The sequence below is a fragment of the Thunnus albacares genome, chromosome 10, assembly GCF_914725855.1.
Source record: "Thunnus albacares chromosome 10, fThuAlb1.1, whole genome shotgun sequence".
In the NCBI taxonomy this organism is placed as follows: domain Eukaryota; kingdom Metazoa; phylum Chordata; class Actinopteri; order Scombriformes; family Scombridae; genus Thunnus; species Thunnus albacares.
The window spans coordinates 31,175,323-31,197,648 of record NC_058115.1 but is presented as its reverse complement, the minus strand read 5'-3'; the positions used below and the strand labels follow the sequence as shown (position 1 = coordinate 31,197,648).

At 40.7% G+C, this 22,326-nt stretch overlaps 1 protein-coding gene across 1 annotated transcript in view; it reads left to right on the top strand.

Moving 5' to 3' along the window:
• The first annotated feature begins 3,702 nt into the window (after positions 1-3,702).
• glra1 (glycine receptor, alpha 1) overlaps positions 3,703-22,326 on the top strand; it is a 128,204-nt gene continuing 109,580 nt past the window's right edge. The window contains exon 1 of the mRNA XM_044363245.1: positions 3,703-3,821. Within this exon, the coding sequence (XP_044219180.1) occupies positions 3,703-3,821 (119 nt within the window). The remainder of the gene's footprint in view (positions 3,822-22,326) is intronic.

Here is a 22,326-nt window from a genome sequence, read left to right as displayed (position 1 = left end):
CCTAGAGGTGGTTCAGCCATCTCCACCTTGACCTGATACGGCAAAGGGGCGCATGATATAACTATTCATCCCTCACTGCCGTCAGATCTGACACACTGGAAAACCACCATGTTCTGTCGATGGGGGTTCCCCTCAGGAGAGCTACGTCACACATTTCAGTGTACACAGACACATCTCTTCGGTTGGGGAGGATTGTGTCAATATGGCCATAATTGCCATAGCCTCCATCTCCTCACATAAACTGCCTGGAGCTGTCCACAGTGCTGAAAGTGTTGAGACACTTTGCCCCACTGCTGATGGGCAAGCATGTAGTGGTGAGGACAGACAACATGAAGGTATCAGCGTATATAAAGCGCCAGGGCAATGTGCGCTCAGCTGAGCTGCTGGAACTAGCCAGGAGTCCCCTACTGTGGTCTCCTTGAGAGCGGTGTATATCCCAGGCTAACAGAACCGAGCTGCAGACTTGATGTCATGCAGAGGTCCCTACCACAACAAGTGGAGGTTGAGTCCCACACTTGCACAGATGTTCTGGAGCAGATTCAGGAGAGTGGAGGTGGATCTATTCTCCTCACAAGAGAATGCACAATGCGCACTGTGGTTCACCATAAACGTGCGAGACGACCCTCCACTGGGGGTGAACCCCTTCTCTCACCAGCCGTCGCCCAAAGCTCCTCTTCACACATTTCCCATGATTCCTCGCCTCTTATCACGCATTCAGGAGGAGAATTTAGCAGTCGTTCTGGTGGCCCCTGAACACACGAGTGCATCATGGTTCCTGACTATGGTGCAGCTGCTGGTAGGGGAGCCATGGTGACTCCCATGGCACAGAGATGCACTGTCACAGTTGGATGATGTGATCCTACATCTCCTGGTGATAGGGCAGCGGTTGTGGGCCTGGCCCCTGGATGGGAGTGCTTGGAGAGGTTAGGACTGCCCCTTGTGGTGATATGCACTATCCAGTGGGCGAGCGCTCCTTCTACTACAGCCCGTTACACAAGTAGACGGTCCGCTTGATGTTGGTAGATAAGAAGCTTGCGCCATCTTTGATTAAGGCTTAAGCTACAGTCATCTCATCCTGTCACAAAAGCAATGGAGAGAGTTCTGTTCTTGCACAGCGCTTTTTGAAAAGTCAGGCGACAGAGACCCGTCATGCGCTCTTTGGCACCACAGTGGGATTTACCCCCGGTATTGCATGCTCTGTGGGGTCTCTCATTCAAGCCTATAGCTCAAATATGTCTTAAGATGTTGTCTTTGAAAACAGCCCTCCTCTTAGCCCTGATGTCAGCTAAGAGAGTGAGTGACTTATGCGCACAATCGGTCTCTCCGTCTTGTCTTACTATCAGGGAAGATGGGAGCACAGTTATTCTGCAACCAAATCCCTCATTTATGCCTAAAGTCACAACCAGTTCTTGTAGGTTGAGGGTTATTTCTCTGGATTTCTGTCTAATCTCATCATCATGGATTAGTGAGCTGTGCTGTCCTACAATCACCTGTTCTGCTCGCATTGGGACTGTTATGGTGCGTAATTTTCGTCCCACTCTTCTGCAGCAGCAGGTGTGTTCTGTGAAAGGAGTGTGAAGTTTTTCACTCTGACCTTCACATGGGGCTTGGCATGGAGAATGACCGTGGCACAGTCTATGTTTTTTATCTTATTATACCCCGCGCTTAGTGGGGTTGCGAACTGGTATGTGTATCTGCTTGTGGACTTTGGTGTCACATGGGGCATTGACCTCATCAGCTTCCCTCTTAACTCAACAACAACAGCTCTGAGAGGGTGAAGCCTATACAAAATAGAACATTAGTTACATATCGTAACTCCAGATTCTATGAGAATAGGCGTAGCCCTCTAAGATCCAGGCCCCCCTGCTCCATCAGTGGCAGCTGAAGAATAAGCTGGCTATTGGCAGCAAAGCTTGGGTCACAACGTTATTATATACCAGAGATGAAGAGCTGAAGGGGGCAACTGTGCGCAAAAGAAGATCTTCATGTCTACACATGTAAACGGGTTTAAACCCATCACTGACAGCTCTTAGAGGGCTACGCTTATACTCATAGAATCTGGAGTTACGATACTTAACTAACGTTCTCCCTCTCTCTCTCTCTCTCTCTGTCTCTCTCTCTCTATCTCTCTATCTCTGTGCGTGCATGTGTGTGTTTGTGTGTTTTTGTGTGTGTGTGTGTGTCTGCACTTCAGTCCAAGTGTCACTCAGCCTTGTGATTCCTTCAGAGCCTGCAGGCATTAGAATCAGAGTCATGTTCCAGCGGACACTTCGGACAAAACGGTCCTGAGGAGGAGGAGGAGGAGGAGGAGGAGAGTGTGTCTACTTATTTTATTTATCAACTTATAATAATATTATGTTTTCCATGAGCACATTCCTAAGTTTTTTTGCTGTTTGTACTTATGTATAGGCTGTTGTCACAATGCAGTTTCACCTCTAGGATTAACATCTATGTACAGTATCTATCTATCTATCTATCTATCTATCTATCTGTCTGTCTCTCTATGTACATAATTCTCATTCTCAGTGTAATTCATAGAGCCTTATCAACTTTGTCTTGAGTGTGGTGCTAAAGGAAAGCTCATGCTTCCGTCTAGCTAGCATCTTTCCTCTATTTGCTTTGCTCAGCAAATTTCATATCAATCTGTAGCTTGTAAAACATCTTTTGTGCAAATTTGACATTTTGCCCTGAAGGTAGCACTAGAGGAAAACAAAATGTAACATAAATCATCAAGATTTATCCTCTTGACATCATCAATATCTGCAGCAAATTGTCTTTTAAAGTTGAAGTTTAGAGTTCCACACCAACAAGAATAAGAATATCATATACAAGATAGATAAAATGTGACGGGGATGATGATGACTTCAATGTAATCATTATGGATAGGAGAATGAATTAATATTTCATGTTAATCTACCAGACTACTGTTGAGTACCCAAGACACAAGGTCTCAGATATGAACATAGTCATACTAAAAAATATATGCTTAGTATCAATAAGCACCTATGACATTGTATGATGAACGTTCCAGCTTATGAGCTGTTTTCATAGACATTTAGACTTGTCATATAGCAGGTGAAGCATAAATCACCTGCACTTGTCATTAAGCACAGAAGAAAGCAATAAGCATGAGTTTTGGAAAAACTAAATGGGATTCAGCCATCGTTAATGCTTTCAGTTACAGCTGTGATTTTCCTGCTTTGACATATCAAAATGTCTCCTCTGTCTGCTGGTCCTTGAAACTAAAGCAGCTACATCATGTGACTATACAGACACAACGGCCCTGTGCAGCTAAACCAATAAATTACATATGATAAAGTCATTTGTAGGCTTATAATCAAGCACTAAGAGCTCACTACAGTGAATTCCTGTATGATTATGGTATAATTGGAAAAAAGGCACAATAGAGTACAAATCTATAAATTGAAAATGCTTTCAAACACTATCCATCTTTATCTCATTTTATTCTATTTAAATTCATTCTATTTTCCTCTTCATTGTGTTTTTAAATTCCTTATCAACTGCTATGTTGACTCTGTTTGAAAGGTAATTAAACTTTACTTGCCCTCTTAAAAGATCACTATAAACACACCACTGAGAACTACAGATAAACTATAACTCTCCTCTAGAAAATTGTAGGTGTGCATGTCAGACTAAACTCAACAATAAGTTCTTATTACAGCAATCTTTCTGTGGGGATCTATGCGTAAGGGGCAGAGCACATGTCCAGCAAGTGACACCTGCGCCGGCCAATCAGTGGCGAGCTTCAGGGCTGAGCGAGCCAATGACAGCGTCCTGTGGGCGTGTCTGTCCACTGCGAGGTGCGTTTTTTGGAGTTTGCTAAATGACTGCAGCAAGAATATAGGCTACAGTGTCGGAGCGCACAGAGGCTGGCTCTGCTGTCTAAACTGTACCTCTGTGTGTGTGAATGTGCGCGCCGGGCAGGGGCCAGTGTGTCGCTGTCGCTCTCTTGCCATGGAAAAGGGTCCACATCAGTCCGACACGCAGGTCCTCACGTTATTATAACACTGTCACTTCTCCTGTGTGGATTGATTTATTTTTTTTCTTTCTAACGGAAGCAGTGACCGGATGGGAGCGAATGCGGAGCGCAGCAGCGGCCGCCGGTGCGTCTCCAACTTGACCACCACCAGACAATGGGAGTAGCTGAGCCGTGCAGCTGCACCTCCAAGTACTACTACTACTACTCGCCCCTGGGAGACAACTACGAGAAGGAGAAGCAGCAGCAGCAGCAGCAGCAGGAGAGGGAGGTAAAGAAAAAGAAGGAGAGGGAAAGGAAGAAAAGGAGACAGACTTGTTCCACCTGCAGACCTCCCTCTCTGAGCAGCAGCAGCAGCAGCAGCAGCTCCGGGACTCCCGCAACAGCCGATACGCACGGAGCGACGTTTCAACTGCCTGTGGGATGCATGTTAGAGAAAACCTGCAGCCAGATCTGAGAAAAAGCACTCCAATGTGTGCGTTTGTGTGTTGGGAGGTCTATTCCGTGAGTGGATTTAGGGATATAACACACATGCACAGTTTGTGAGACCTCTGGAGACACTGAGACGCAGCTACCCGCAGCCAAAAACTCCCAGTATTTTCTTTTTTCTACCACTGAAGGAATATGTCTTGTTTCCCCTTTATCCGCTGTGGATCGCACAGACTAGACTTAAGAGTAATTGAGTGTAATTGTGTGTCAATTAACAGCAGCCTGTGAGCGACTAACCTCCCCTCGACCCCCACCCCCCCACCCCCTCCTCCTCCTCTTCCTCCTCCTCACTTTGCCCCCCCAACCTCCCACTCCCCCTCCCCACTCCCTCCCCACTCCCCCCACCCCCAACCAAAACCTGGACGAGCTTCCTCCCCGCAGCCCCGCCGGTGTCTCTTCCTGTCTCTGTCCGTGGTCCTGAAAACAATTTCGGGGTGGATTTTGTGGATTTTCCCGCTCTACGGTGGCGGCGCTGCAGGCGTGAGAGCGGACACATGATTTCATGGCCGGTGAGGTCATGAGCATCCCGCGGCTCATCACCGGCTACTCCGGGATCTGAAATACACACACACACAAAAAAAAGCGGAAACATTTTCGGCTCACCTTGGAGGTCATAAACCATAACCATAAACCCCCCTCCCCTCTCCTCCTCTTCCTCCTCCCTTTCCACCACTAAAGGATTTTTTTTTTTTTCTGAAGGGGAAATTCAGCCTCTCAAGAGTGTGACCCCCCCACCCCCCCTTCAGCAACACCTTCACCCCCCCACCCCCTCCAAACAAAATGAGACTGGCAAAAATGTGCCGACTAAACGCGCTGGGGATCTATTTGTGGGAAACGGTAGTATTTTTCAGGTAAGCAGAGGCATGAAATGGACTTCATGAGTGGGAATAACGATGTGTGTGTTATTTGGATGGATTTGATAAAAAATTGAAATTTGCATTTTTATTGCTTTTTTTTCTGCCATTTGGAGACGTGAATGGAAATTAGAGCTCCCTTTTTAGAAGTCTTGAAGGGAAGAATATTCAAGGGAAGGATCCATGTGAAAATCAAAGTTGCCTTTGGGTTGTGTGTGTTATTGCTCATGTGCACGCCAGCCTGCACGCACTAGTGAGTTGAATTAAGTCTCATGGAATCCATGCAGGACAGTATGTGGAGCAAACAGCGACTGCTAGTGGGCGGTATAAGTCGCTGATGTGCTGTCCCAGAATGTCAACAGGCATGTGAAGAGAGAAAAGAAGACTCTGCTCATGTTTTTATGGCATTTAGATGATCCCTTATTTGTGATTTTAATAGCAGTGACAAATGCACGTACAGACTGATGTTAAAGCTCACGTTGCTCCAGTTGATCAGTGAGTAGATGCAGGGACGGACTTTCCCATTATGCAAGGTAGGGAACTGCCTGGGGCCCCCAGCTAAAGGGGTCCCAAACAGCTATAGCTTTATTATGAGGTTTAGATAGATAAAAATATTGAAATTATGTCACTATTATAAGTCATTGTACCCTGAAATAACTTCCAAAGGCCCCCAAAGCACTTAAAAATATGCAGTTGTACACTACTTACTTACTGTTTACTTCTACTTCAGAGGAAACATTGTACTAACAGATAAATGTTACTGGTTAAGTTGCAGATTCAAATTTTACTCACGAAATATTACAATTAAAATATGATGCATCATTAAACTATTCAGCATTATAAGTAAATTTAAGTACATTGTGCTAATAATACCTCTCTTTCACTCTTCACTTTAAGTAAAAATTTGAATGCAGGACTTTTACTGTGTGGTATAAATAGTTTTAATATCATAGTTTTACTTCAGAAAAAAAGTGTGGAGTACTTCTTATACCACTGTCAATACCAACATTCTCAGTTAGAGAAAGGGTGGAAATAAGGCAAGATTGTGTTTGCTCCCAAATCACTAAATCTGTCCCCTGAGTAGATGGTGGGTTTTCTGTCCATGTGAAAGTGAATTTTTCACCCAAAGAAGCTGTGAAAATTCAATCATTATATTTGTCTCTGACTTACAATGGCTTTCACTCCTGAAAATCCTCATCTCATTTGTCTCACCAGTTCAATAAGACAATCAGTTGTTGCGAGGTTTGGGTTGTAATTTCTTCTTTCATTACAAGTAATCCATTAACCGATTAACAGCCATTCATTCCGCTGCTGCTGCTGCTGCACAGGTCGTAAGTCAAACTAAATCCCTAAAACACCAGGGAGAAGGAAAACAACACATCAATAAGACATGCATTTTTTTTTTTTTTTTTACTGACACAATATGTGTTTCAAACATTTGCACGCCACATAATCAGGGAGTACTTTTGCTAGCAGCTAGAGCCAGCCATATTTTTTTTCTCCCTGGTGTACCAATGTTGATTTTGAGGTCATCTCTGGTTCCTCTCCCTGCCGGAAGCAACATTTACTCATCTCTGCTCACTCCAAAGTTGCCTATTCATCAAGGCCCTCTCGTGCTGCATGCAGGCCCCCCTAGCAACCAAATCATCTTGCTAATGTTGCAGCAGTAGGCGGGGCATATGGTAGCACCGCTCTGCGATTGGATCGTTGAGGCCGATGTTGACCGAAACGTCGTAATGCAGCCGGCGTTTTGTCCGTGATAAATGAGGAACATGAGAATTTGAGGTTGTTGTCAACATCAGATGGACTCACGTTGACTGGATGAGGTAGATGTTGGTTTTGTCTTGATAATGAAATTACTGTAAACAGAAAGAGATGTTTGTTTCTTGTAGATGTTGGTTGTATTATTAGTCATGCCATATGGTTTATGGAGACGTTTATGAGTTTAGTGTACAGTTTTTTAACACTCCACTTGTCTAAAAATGATCAACAACACAAGTAGCAGGACCCAATCAAACCACAAAGAAAGGATAATGAAATTATGATTTGAAGGTTGTTCTGAAGTTGATCTGTGATTAGAGGAATGTGGTAGAGAGGATAGATCAGAGGGACAGAAGAGAGGTAGTTGGACTCTGGATGTACCTGGCTCCGAGCCACTATGGGACACCTAATGCGTCATCAACAAGGTGAATGCATTTAATAAAGAGTGAACAAGTGCCAGATGTCACTGCCCTTCACATGCTTGAAATTGCTCTCCTGGGATCATAAAATGATGGCAGCAGGTTTTGGGTTAGTTGAGCTCACTGGGTTCAAGCAAGAAGTTTATCATTCATCTTTTATAAAGACCCTGATTATGACATAATGACAAACATTTTCTCAAATGACTACTACTTTCACATGATAACTGATACGCAGTGATGGAAGAATCACTTTACTCGGGTAAAGGAGCTGCATTCTAATGAACAGTACAAGTAGCTTACTCATGTAGAATGGCCCTTTCAGTGTTGTTGGATTATTATCATTATTACTGATGCATTAACACATAAGCAAGGATTTAATGTTGTAGCTGGTTGAGATGGAGCTAATTTTAACTACTTTCACAGCGGCATGCAACAAATTTTACACCTGAAGTTCAAGTTACTTGTCACGAGGAAGATTGTACTACTCGACCTAATGTATAATGTGTCTAGAAAATAACCCTGATTATGTCAGCGGTATTATCTTTGATAGGCTTTGAAACTTTTTTCAAGAAAAAAGGCTGCATTTAAAACTCAGGGTGTAGAGTTTAAAAGATGTAGGTGTTTACCAGACCGGCAGAGCCTAATGATAGGCACTTTTAAGTTGCATTATGGGAATAGTAGGATCCAGAGTTTTGGGAGTTTGCCTTATACTAGGAACTGCAAGTCAGGATATCACAATGTCTGCTTCATCTGTTTTTCACCTTTTGTTTTTTTTTTTTTAAATCTGTCTCATGTAAGTCCTCAAAGTGCAATAGTGAATTACTGGGGTTCCCCTTTAAGTTTGTTATATACTGCCAGGTGGATGATATTTAAGTAGGGTAGAGCTTTAATGTGCTCAGGTACACATTGGTCTACAGACAGCACACCAATCAATATCAAAATATAGACAAAGAAGCAAAAAACACAGATAACACTTTGTTTAGAAAAGGTTATAGTTAATAAGATGAAAGACCACATATACCTGGTTGTACCCTCAGGAAGGTAGAAGATCAACCCCGATGGAAGCAAATTGACCACCGTCTGTAAAGGATGCTGGAAGTTTCACTAAAATTACCAGATTTATAAACAAAGATAAAAATGAATCTGCTAAATAACTGGTAACTAGTTTTTCAAGTAAATGTAGTCGAGTGAAACATCTCTGAAATGTTTTGGGGTAGAAGTATGAAGTAGTGAAAAAAAAAGAACACATACCTCAAAATTGTAATGAGGTACATGTACTCGTTTATCTAATATGAAGAAAGTAAAACAATCTATCATTTTTTACTTTTAGGAGGCAACTTCAGTTGTTAGGTTTAGGGTTAGGGTTAGGGTTAGGGCCAGGGTTAGGGTTAGGGCCAGGGTTAGGGTTAGGGTTAGGGTTGGGGTTAGGGTTGTTGGTTGACAAAAGTTCCACGACTTCAAGCAGGATCCAGATGTTTTAAACTAAACGATCAGCTTTAGCTTGTTTGTGATTCACCATTTTGGAAATGAACCAAGAACCGAGAATGAGCCAATTCACGTTTAGCCACTGTTTCTCCCAATTTACACTGAATGCATATTGTATGCAAATATCTCTCAATATAATTTGATAATATGTTTGGGTGCTGCTTTGCATTTCTAACCTGCAGGCTCCTTGCACGTTTCGCTTTATTGCATCATGTGTGGATATTATCTTCCCACACGGCCTCGAAGGTATTTCATTATATGAACTATCAAAGACCTTTTTTTCTACCTGCTGCAACGACTCCCTCATTTCCATTGAATCAGGCAGCCGTTTACAGTTGGGATGGGTGGTGGTGGTGGTGGTGTTGGAGGTGGGTGTGGGGGGTAGGGTGGGGGGGGGGGAGTCAGAGAGGAGTTTTGCATTCAGCGCACTCTGTTTAGTTAATGAACCAGAGTCAGGGTATTGCTGTCTCAGCTCCTCGGGCCTGGACTCTGCAGTTCCCTGCTTAATTGATATCTCTTTCCTCTCCGTCCCCACCCGGACCCCCCACACCTCATTCCACATTCAGCCTTATTACTAAACATTGATTAGCCTGTCAATGGCTGAGGCCAGACCTGATGAATACACATTTAATGCTCGCACATATCTCTCCCTCTCGCTCTGTCCCCACTCCTATTATTCATCAAAGAGGCAGTAGAGGAGAGCGTTAGCAGGAGAGAATTTAGATTGAGATTGGACCTGCAGGAAATGTTCATCTCAACAAAACCTTTAATCTTGTATTCAGGCTTACAACTGTGAATTCTGTCAAGACAGGTGACAGAAAGTGCCAAGTAGGTGAGATAATTTCCCTTGTTGCCAGCACATCTTAACTTCTTTTCACTGAAGTTTTTTTTTTAATCAGGGTTTTTGAGGAACCGGCCTTACTTTAAGACACTGTCAGAGGTTTGAAGAGCACTTGTAGACAAGTGAAACTGACCTTTGACCTCTTCACTATACAGATTCCTTTAGGTGTTATCTCAGAAAAAAAGAATAGATTTTGCTGCTGTCACATTACTAGACTAGTCAATGGGGATAAGAGCACAAGCTGTAAAATATGAATGCAAGTGGATCTGTCATAGAGGTAAAATGTAGAGTAAAATCAATTGACCAGGAAAAAAGAGCTGTAAAAGATTTGACATATTGTGAAATTGTTTCTGCTGCCAAAATACATCCATCAAAAGTCTCCAATTCAACCTTTAAATCTCCAAAAACAGGAGAAATTTCCAGCTGAAATTGGAGCTTTTGGAAGCTTCTATTAAGATACTGACAATCACAAACCATTCAGAATCACAATAGATAGTCAGTATCATCTCAAGAATAAGACAGATTGCTGCATCAGTTTGAAACCCATATACACTCACTTTTTTTCATTGGCTTCAAGAAAATTATGATTTAAAAATCAATAACAGAGCAAAATAGCCTTTTCATTTATATATTTTTTAGAAGTGCAGCAATAATTTAACTCAAAGTAAATTGTCTGAAGAGAAACATTTATTGTCCGTTGCTCTATACTCCAAATCACTTAGCTGGAGCTTGAGAATATGTAACTCGATTAACCTGAAATGGTGCTTTGCTACCCGGCTATTTGGCTTGTATAGCAAAAACACTGATATATTAATTAAATTAAATTAAAGTGTGGTATGTCCCAAATAACTGCCTTGCTATCTAGCTCACTTTCTGCTATTTTATTTGAATGTCCAAACACTGTAGTGTCCTCAAACTATCCTGAAATAACAACAAATGTAGTGTAAATAGTGTCCATTACCCTTTTGCTAACAATCCTACAACGCTTGCTTCGTCTTAGAAGTGATAAGACATAAGAAGTGTAAATTATACGGTACGGCAGCTACCTGACTAAAAAGCTGACTAAACATGAAATAAATTAGTTGGATGAGTGATGAAACAATCAGTTCTGCTGCTGCTCAGGACCTCTGACATGGCCAACAAAGGGTGTGTTAGTGTCTTTACTCCACTGTTCTCCATTCATTGTGTCTAAACCGGAACCACAGCAGAGACTTGAAATGCACAAGGTGGCTTGTTCCTCGTCGTCCGCTCGTATCGACCACTCAGGCAGGAATGATTAATCAAGTCGGTCAGCGTTGCGTTCAGTGAATTCCAACACACAAACCAGGACCATCAGGGAATACCGATCAGTCAGTCAAAATGATTGACAGGCCTTTGAACAGCCATTGACATCTTTGCCTTATTGCTTTTCTACCAGGTGGGAGGTTGTTGTTGGAACAGCAGAATTTTTTAGGTTAGCGCTTGAAACTCTGGCAGGTTGTCTTCTGCAACATGAGTGTGTGTGTGTGTGTGTGTGTGTTACCTGGATATTTCTAGATGCTTATGTTCAATGTATGCATGTATTTGTGCCACTGACTTTGCATATGTGAGTATGTGTGTTTTGCTCTGAATGTGTGTTTCAGGTAAAAGAGGTTTATGCCAAAACTGGAGCATATGTACAGTTTGCCACAAATTTCACTTGGGGGAAATTTGTATTCACTGATTTAGATACAATTACGGACTGAATATATTATCGTAACATTGTGCAAGAATGTAAAAAAAGGAGTACCTTTCTGTTTATTTATTTAAAAAACTGACATCGGATATGATTTGCGACGAGGCTCAGTGCGTTTTTACTGCTTTGTTTGTCGCAGTGCAACTGCAACAACTAAAGTATCTCCAAGTTTCAAGAGTTCAGCTTCTCAAGAGAAACAAACAAACGTTCCTTCCCTCTTTTGATCATCAGGCGCTTTGCTTATTTCACATCTGCCACCCCTGTGATAACACAGATTGATCGCCTCTCTCATTTGTGGGTGCTTGCACAGATCGTTACTATGCACACATGCATGCAACAGCCCCTCGGTATGCAAACTATTCATCTTCACCCCAAACAAAAAATCTGCAGAGAGTGACCTTTTCCTATATGGATTTCTATATTCAATAAAATGCTTTACTCTCTCAAGTGGAAACAGCAAGCAGTCCATATAAACATGCAATCTAAACAATTCACCTCTGGGCTGAAATATGAGCTCTACTTTCACAGATCTTTACGAGGAACACCATCAAGTAGCTGTTCAAGGGGAAAAACGTATGCAGAATCTATAAGGATAATGTAATCTATAATTTATATTAGCGGGACGAATATGCAGTCATGCCTGCAGCCATTTACCTGTCTGCGGCTGGAAGGTAACCTTGAGCTGGCCTTGAGAAAGCACACACACACCACCATCAAGTCGCAAGATAAATTAAATCAGACTCTACGGGTTCATGAAGTAAATTGATGTTGAAATTGAGAAATTCAGAGAAGGTCATTCATCGGCTTTCTTAAATGATTTAAGTAAAGAAGCCCTGGATGTCAGACACTGTTGAGTCTTGATATTAAATAAAAGTCCTTATCCTGAACTGAAGGTCCAGACGGTTTGTTCATTAAATAAAAGGTTAGCCTCCGCGTAGAAAAAAAAAACACAGCTGGGACAGAGTGACTTACTGGAATGTCATGCTACCTTGAGTGATATTTCACTTCGGTGTAACGTTTCTAGTTGTAGCATTCATTAGCTGTATGAGTGACTCAGTGTTGGTTGTCAGCAGTATTTACAGTCACATCTCTTTTCTTACAACCAGATTGTAAGTTCAACCCAGAACATATCGAGCAGAAAATAATGTCTGTTCTGTGTTGTTTTTGTGAAGTACAAGGTCAAACTTGAGTGAAAAAAAGAAAGAAAAGGGGATTTTTTTTTTTTTGTTCTCTGGTGCTGTTATTCACAGGGGAAAACAGAGCACTGTTGCTGCTTTTATATCATATCACAGTTGTGGTAAATATCAAAGCTAGTACACTTGAGACCTGGACTTGAATCAGACTTGGGTCACAAAATTAAAGACCTGAGAAGTAACCTGGACCTGACCGCTCGACTTACTTCAGACTCCCTGAAGTCTTGAGACTTGAAAGCAAACCATTCAAGTTTAAAGTCTAGATAGACCTGCTAAGATTCAGGAGTGTTAAAAAATGTGAAGAGTGACAGGCAGGCATTGTATAGCCTAAAATATTTCACCTAAAGAGGACATAACATGCTTTTTTATGATTTTCTGTCATTTATATATTGTGTATAATGTTGGATTTCTATGTTAAACACAGTAAAAGTTCCAAAACTTGAGGTGGTAAAAATACTTCCTTCAAGTCAAAAGCCCTGTTTCAGACAGAGGGGCTGCATAAAGGGCCATTATAAGATAAATAAGCAGTTTGTTAAATTGTTAATTATGCAAAGATATTCCAGTAGAGCACAAGATTAAAAATATAGACATAGAAACGTTACATCCTCCTTATTTTATCAGGCATCAGCATTGAAAGGACTGTCTCAGATATGTAAAAAAAGACTATTAATAGCTTAACTATTAACATCTGATGTTTCCTGTTTGAAACATGGCTGCTAATATATTTTATTTAATTTTTGAATCCATTATTCGTTCAGGGAAGTTGTGGGTGGAAGGCATCACTTGGTTCTCTGTTGTTGCTGAAAGAAATTCTGTGAAACATACGAAATACTGAAGCAGAAGTAGACGGGAACTTAATAATATTACATTATAATATAGCTGATCACAGATTGATGCTAATACTATGATTAAAGGCTCTGATATCAGGCATTAGCTGGCTTTAAATATGTAATTAGAAAATATTTTAAAATGTTCAAAAAGAAGTTTAAAGTCCCCTTATACTCAAAAAATGCAGTTGGACATTTGAGCTTCACTGTGCAGAATGACGTATGTGCAGAGTTTGTTCATTCAGTGACATCACGACTAGTTTGGAGCCAATCATGGTCCAGTATGCTTTCTGGATGAAGGAGAAGGAGTAGATGAACTGGACACAAATTATTATTCAAAGCAGATGACTTTTTTTTTGTTGTTAAAACACGTCTAGAGAAGATCTTTAAAGTGTAAATTGTTGCATCAGACACATTTGTCTTCCTGCTGTGAACATGGATGGTAGATATTATATACTGTATACATATATATTATTATTCTGTAGGTGTGCGTCAGCTACAGAACTGAATCACTGCAGCTGTCTGGGATTAATTTTGTTGCTCAAGGACACTACAGAAAGGTGGAGCACTCAGCACACAAACACACTCCTCTCAGAAATCATCCAGTGTCAGTTAGCATACACACCAGCTTCAGCCAAATTAAAGCGACTGCGTTATTTATGAACCTGCCCTCAAGCTATTTTATTTGTTCTGCAGCTTTCTCTATCAGTATTTATCACTCACGTCTCTCATCATAACAAATCATAACATATATATTTTTTTTTTTTCTGTAATCAATTTCCCAACTCCTCTAATGAAAAACAATCGACTGCTCCGGTGGAGTTCGCTACCATCTCTACAATAATTAACTTCTCGGCAGGTTCATTTCCAAAACTTGATGTATGATAATACATTATTGATTAGCAGACAGAGACAGATTTGCACCATAAATAACAGAGTATATTATCAATGGTCTCTCAGTGCTGCAACTCAGTTACAGTGAAAGTGAATTCCTGGAAATGTTTGGAGTTACAGTGCATTTCTGTAATTAAAGTGGAGTTGGACAGCGACAGACAGTTATTCAAAGTGTTTTCTTACCAACAGTCCAGTTTAAATATTACTGTTACTGTTATTCAGTAACATGTTGAAATGTAGCTTGTTTCGGGACATTTTTCTTTCCCTGTACGCTGCACATTTGCAGCAAATACCTAAAAACCAGGTTATGTTTTGTTAGATGAATCTCATCACTTGTCATATCTTAAAAGTACTTTTTTAATTATTTAAAGCCTGTAAAGATTAGAGAAATGTATCAAACATTTTTGGTACAGAAATGAGCTTCAGTTCTCTGAGTTTTATATGTTTATTAACAGCGGGAGGTGAGCAAATAGCCATTTTAATTATGAGTGACATGATTTAGTTTATTATAACTTTAAGATCAAATCTGTAAAACAAGGAATTAGTAGTTTCACCTGCTTTTACTGTGTTGCTGCAGCTCAGTAATTCAAGAAAAACGCTGTAATTTTATTGTTTATATTGTTTATATATTAACAAAAGTGTTCAAATTGAAACTTAATCAAAAATCTGCATTCCTGCCAGATTAATACAAGTAGATTGATTAGGATGATGCAGCTACTAATAGTGTTTATGTAAATGTAATGTACATTTGTGGGAAAGAAATGATTTCTTGACACATTATGCAATTACTTGTTTACAGATGTGATTAAATGTTTGAATTAGCTTTTTAATGTGGATAAATAAATATGAAACATGCTGAGGAATAATCTCTCTGCAAGCTGCAGCCCTCCAGGATCATAACTGTGCAAAATTCAACTGTGTGGGAATTTAAATATAGATCTTAATTTTTCATTTCCATCTTGCCCTCAAAGCTTTTTAATTTTATAGTTTTTTTTTTTTATATCACATAAAACTTATTACATTTGGTGGACTCCGAAGTATCCAAAGTGCCTCACAGCACCATGAGCACATACATTTTTAATACGGCAGGTCCCAGTGGGAATCAAACCTGAAAACCGTGTTTGACTTGTGCATCTTTTCCCAAAGTTTCAATGTACTGACAGACTTTCATATGTGGTGCAAGAGATTCAGCTAAATGCTTTGAAGGTTTTAAAGCATAAAAAAAGAAAAATAGCAAATAATAATAAAAAGCAAAATATTCAAAACATTGGAGATGACAAAAAAAAGGAATGTTTTAGGTTCAGTCCCTGCAAAAAATATGCAACAAGTCCTCCAAATTAAACAACAAAATTTTGTCCATGAACTCCAGAGCGACACATAGAAGCGTTTTCTCGTCGGACACCACTAACGACAAAATATTTCAAGGCTGTTTCATAATAAATAAAACTGATTTCTGATCTTACACCACTATGGTTAAAGTTTGGTTAAATTTAGGCACAGTTTAGACACTTTAAGGTTAGAGGACCTTCGTCATCATGGTTGCAATAACAACTTTAACAACCACGATCATGGTAAAAATAAACCAGCGTTGACACTTGGTAGGAAATAGTAAATGAACAGTAGTCTCCCACATCAGATGTTTTGTTGACCTATCCATCCACCCCAACCTCTTCCCTCTGCGAACTTTGTGGCTCTTTAACATCACACTGCTTCCACCTTTTCTCCCGACTGACAAGAGGCACAATCAGTACTGTTCGGCCGTGATAGGTCTTCATCACTTGAATGTAAGCTTGTGTCAGTTTTGGGCATTTGCTGAAATGACTGACGCTCTCCTTCCTTTCTGCTTGAGAGGAAAGTCTCTGAGTCTTGTTGTCAGAAGTGATGTTGCCAGGTTAAATACCATCATGTCTTTACCGATCTATACTAAAACCTGCACTCACAGACCATTTAGCAATCCATGCTATAGCCTGAGACACTGGGCATTGGGTGGATGAATAACCTCTTGTTTGTCAAGAAATACAATAACTCCCCTAAAACAACAACAATGTGTCATTGGATTAAACAAGCAACATACTTTGTGTTAAATAGTGAGCTTTATAGGTGTTGTTAAGCTTATAGGGTAACTATTTTCCCCTCCCTCCACACTCTGCTAAGCTACGTAGGCTAGCCTCTCAGTCTCCGTAGAGACAATGTTCTCATCTACCTCTTAGAAAGAAAGCAAATGAGCAAGTATTTCTTCAAGGTGGATCCTGCTTTACTACCCGATCATGTGGCCTTGTCTTGAAGAAGTCTCATTTGTCTAAATATTGTAGGCTTTATTCCAAAATTAATGTGTTTTACCACACAGCAAACATTGGCAAGGTGGTATCCCAGATAGCAACATTGCTGTGGCCCAGATCCAGCCCACTTTCATACATTTCATACGTTCATCTGCCCCACATACCGCGTGGAATGATGGCACTTGGGCGGTCCGCTCCTGTTTCCCAGATCTGGGCCACAAGCAAACCATATGTCAACCAAGAACAAACCAGATAAACTAGAACTGGCCCACATCCAGAATACACATACCTGAGAGCACCACATCTTTACCAAAAAAAGGCCCACATTTAATTTGGGATATTTGGACCATATTTGCTATTTTACATATGGGCCGTTTCAGGCTCACATCCATTTTGTCTGGGCCAGAAGAAAGCTGGCATTGCCGCATCATTGCCTAAAGTGGCCCACTTCCATATGCTATCTGGGATTGTAGCAACAAAAAGAAAAATGGAGGGAGTTTGCAGCATGTTAGAGATGTTGGCACCACACAGCCAGCAGGATCAGAGAATACTGGCCAACATGAAACACTGCAGCAGCCACAGATATGTAGCCAAAGTGAGTGTTTACTTGATAATCTGCACTGGAATTAGTTCAGTAAAATTGCCGCTAAATGGACAATAAATGCTTTAATACCAATCAGACCGAGAGAAAGAGAGAGAGAGGGAGTGACTTTTGCCCCGTGAATGTGAAAAAATGTGACTTTCTCGCTGTGGTTTGGGTTGTTATTGGAGCAGCGGAGTGTGCTACGCGGCTCAGCCATCCGAGTATCAGACCTTCATTTGTAGTGATGAGCGAGTGTTTGCTGGGCGAGCCAGGCAGCCTATCTGTTAGTGCCAGGGAAGCGAGCAGCCTTTTGCTTTCCTGAGTGTTACTAAATGCCAGGATGAGATCAATTAGGGATTCGGGTCTTCAGAGGCTTCAGGAACATAATGAGGAACACTTAGGGCTAATGACTGGAGCCTTGCATTAGCCCACACACCTCTCTCTCTCTCTCGCTCGCTCGCTCTTGCCTTTCCCTCTGCTCGCTGTGTGCATATTAGACACTGGCACAGGACGACTCAGCTGTTTTTTTTTCTTCTTCTTTGCTGCCTCAGCATTGGCCACAGGTCTCCACAGTATAGCCACGGCCAGCATTGATCTGAAATAATTAAAGCAAATCCCAACTTTGATCATGGAAACCCAGAGAACAGGACGGTAAGGGGGGAAGATTAGCAACGAAAGCAGATAGAAAGGCCTTGGACAGCTTTCTACCATGTTGGTAGTTGATTGTGAAACACTTTAATCCACTATGGTCCCATTAAAGTGTATGTTTATATGTGGAATAGCAATGAAAGCACTGTGAAGACCACCTGCTCACTGTTGGCTTTTTGGTATCTGTATATAGATTTAATTTAATTTTGTTTTCCCCATCTTTATATTTTATTCCTCTGCTTGCTCTGCCCTCTGTGTACTTATTGTTTGTGGGATAAAGGAAGTCTTATCTTTTCTCATCTTATGTTTTAAACTTAAAATACTGTTAAACCAGATAAATCAAGATCAGTTTACTGCAGTGGGGAACCATCGAAATCTGATTATGAAAAGCATTTATCATGTATATTTTTCTTATATATATTTTCAAAGTCATTTACGGTAAAATCTAAATGTTTCTAACTTAAAATGAACCATCCCACCACCACTTCAATTTGTCATTATTAGAAAAATTAACAGGCAAGAAAATAAAGCCCCCTGTTTCCCACCCAATCAGGATCTTATTTTGGCTGGTTACTAGGTAGAAACCATATCAGAGAGCTCTGTGATTGGTTGTTCCTATGTAAATTTGTAGAAGCTCGGCTCAGTCTACAAATTTGTAGTAGGTAGCCTGTGTTACAAATTGGGCACATGGAACTAGAAAGATGTGGGCGTCTACTAGGCAGGAAGGGTCTGATGATTCTATACAGTTGCATTATGGGAAGTGTAGGCTCTGAGTTTTGGAGCGTGACACTTACTAGGCACTCAAAGTCAAGATATCTCAGCTGTAGCTTCTGTTCTTTTATCTTTCTCTCACAACCTCTACATGATTAAATGTACAATACTAAATCATAAAACTACCTGCATGTCTTGATTACATTTAAATTAAATTGCTCACTGTAGCATAGAAACATTATATATTACATATTGCTTTAATTTTCCAAGTCTAAAACACACAAATATAAGCAGCCATCTTGACCTGCATTTGTACACTGCAAGTCCAAACAGCTGCTTATATTTGCTTGTTATACATAATTACTAAAAGTAAATCCACAACATGTCTTATTTTCAGTAATTAATGCCCGTAAACATTGCAAAAAAGACAACATTTCAGATCTCTCAGCAGACAACAGCTAGTATGGATGGAGTCAATTAGCTTCACCTGTCTTTCTCTCATGGAAAAAAGTAAGAATGTCCGTCATGAAAAAGGTCTATCGGTATGCCTCGAGTGGCTTGACCTTTTCTCTGGATTAGTGGTAGTGGCTTATCTTTTTATGGGGTGTTGTAACTGTCACAGGAGATGATTTGAGGTGCAACAATATTTCTACACAGTCACAGTCTCAGCATTATGAAGATAATATTAGAGGAGACATTTCCTGGTGAGTCACAGCTGGAAAGATTGTCTCTTCAGGTGAGAAATCAAATGACGTAACACAAAAAGACTCTTGAATGCGACACTTCATGTCCACTTTGTATGCTGCTATGCTTTTTGTAGTCCTGTTTGGTCACGTTGACTTTGTGCTATACTGTTTCTGTACAGCAAAACTTACTGCAGGTGTTCTTGTTTCTTTCTTTCGCCTGCATCAGAAGCTACTTAGAGTCAGTCGGAGAGGGAGGTGGAATATTCTCTTAACTGGTTCATTCATGGATATAGAAAATCAGGGCATTTACAGTGTGAGCAGTCGGCAACAATATCACAGCAGGTGGGATTTAAAAGTACCCATTAAGCATTTATGCAAATGGAATATAGACACCTGGCAGACATTTGTCTCTCTGACATTTGTCCCAGTGAATATGTATTTTGTGGCAGCGCAAAAGTGTGAAAACAGAAATGGCTGTTACTGAAATGTCGATTCTAAACTGATGGTTTTCTTTGACGTGAAGGCTGCAGATGTGTGTTTTTCGGATAATTTGTACTTTACCAGAGTTTTTACTGAAAACCTGCTTGTTCATTGGGGAGACCTGTGTCCTGTTCTAAGAAGCAAAAAGAATAATTTATCTAGTTATTCATTGCCTCTCGATGGTCTAAGACTGTAAAGCTATCTGAGAATTATCTAGGATTTTTGTTGTATAAGTAAAACTTAACTGACTTGACGTGATTCTCTGCCTCAACAGGCTCTAATTTTTTAATTTTTTTTACAGATGGTTAGCTCGGAGTTGTGCTGAAGTCAGACCCAAATTTGCTCCCTACACATTTCAAATATTTGATCGTGCCTTTATGATGCCTTAGGGGTCGCTCCAAATTAACATCCTCCTGAAAAATAGCTTCTTTTTTAAGACATACTGTATTGAGTGTTTTTATCCTTGTTGTTTAACTCCGTGGTAAAATTATGTATGCAGCAGAATAGGAAGAACCCAATGCCTTGTCTTGTCTGCTTCTCGCCACATGGTGCAAGTAAATGTACCCTTTCCAGTCATACTGATGGAGATGGGAGTCGTACACAAGCTGAGATGAAATGCAGCATAAGACGCTTAAATCAGGGAATGTTCAGATCGCTTTAACCACAGTTCCCTCGGCAAAAAACTGATACTCTGAGGATGTGTCGGTGGAGTTTGGGTACAGAAAGTTTCAGCTATGGTATGGATCATCCAGGGGTGATCTTTAACCGTTGTTTATTCTGGGATTGTAGATGTTGGTATGAAGGATTTAAAGTGTCTGTTACTCATTTTGACGCCTTGGAGCTGCGCTATGCAACCGCTGACACTGAGCAGCTTCAGAAAACTAGATTTAGGTGCCAAGTTAAAGGGTCTGTTGCAGTAGTTATTCAGGAAAAGGAGGTACCTTTGCACTATTTGAATTGTTATGGGATTAATCTATCTATCTGCTCAAGTTGAAGGGCTACAAGTGGGAGTCCAACTCCCCCTCAAGAATTTCACAGAGTCTTAATTCAACCAGAAGTGTTGTCCCACGCTACGAGTACTGGGGGAAATTATCTTTGTGTCAAGGACATGCTGGTGTAATCCCAATCTGTGACTAATCTGATTGCACCGTCATCAACCCAGCAGTGTGTTTGTTCAATGCTAATTTGAAAGCCATTTCACACGGGTCTTAAGCTTTATTGTATCATCTCGGTTGTGAGCGCTGTGCCCAAACAACAGAAATTTGTTTTTTTTTTTTTGCGAGAGCTTGATCCTATCACACCCCCACTTGTCATCATTGCAAAGAGGATTAAGCTCAGATTCGTCACGTTGCGGCAGGAATTATTGGCGCTGAGATAATCTCTGATCCACCTAATTTGCCGTTACAGAGAAAAGAATTGGATGAAGTCTGATGTGTCTCAAAAACCTGATGTGTTCTTATTGATCGGCATCGACTCTCGAGAGTGTGTGAGCTCTGCAGTTTTGGGAGACGCCATCAGAGGTCCATTATCTGATCATTGATGGATTGGAGATGGTGCGTTTCTTCAGGTTGTCCGCACTGGTTCTCCAGGGACACCTGAGGTTGTTACGCTCTGATAAATCATTGACAGCTACAGATCGTTATCATCAATCGGCTCTACTTCGCTCGCTCTCATCAGTCACCTCTGTGACCTCGGGAGCATTTAAACAACAGAGCAGTTAGTACGAAATGTTCAAGCAGACAATTATCTCATCGGGGTAATCACTCATGAAAATGTGCTTGATTTAATCTCAGTGGTCACGATAATATGAGGATCATTTTCGCAGTTAATATAATAATGATCTACATGATTTTGATTAATGTAATTTCATTGAGAGGGGGATTTCGGGGCTGGTTTATGTTTCGTACATGAATGAGAATTCAAGAGCAGTAGGTGTCATGCTTTCTTTTGACAATTGCATATACAAACTGACACATTTCACAGGCTCCAGCAGTCCAATCCCTAAACAATAGAAAATAACTTAATTAGTGTTTGAAACATCACATATGTCTCCAGTTCTTTAGATGTGAACTGAACGAGTATGACATGAAAATTTAGTTTCGTTCCAGAGTTAGACATTTGTTTGAAAACTGTGACGTTTAATATTTTATGAACTGAATGACTGAAAGATATTATTGAAGTGTTTGATTGCGGCCGTTGTCTTGTAAAACAGTTTCACCTCAGAGCAGTCGTGTCAGCTTGTAGGTCTGAGGATGTGCAGGAGACCCACAGGAGTCTTCAGAAAAATAACTTTATGTAATTCAGCAGAGATGATCCCATTTAAAGAGTCTTAGGTCCGAGGTGATCGTGCTTTCTTCTCAGCCACAGTGAAGACTGTAGTTTTAAATCAAATCAACTTTAGAGGGTAGAGCTGTTTGTATGTTAAAATTCTGACAATTAATCAATGTTCTTCCAGTGTTGATAGT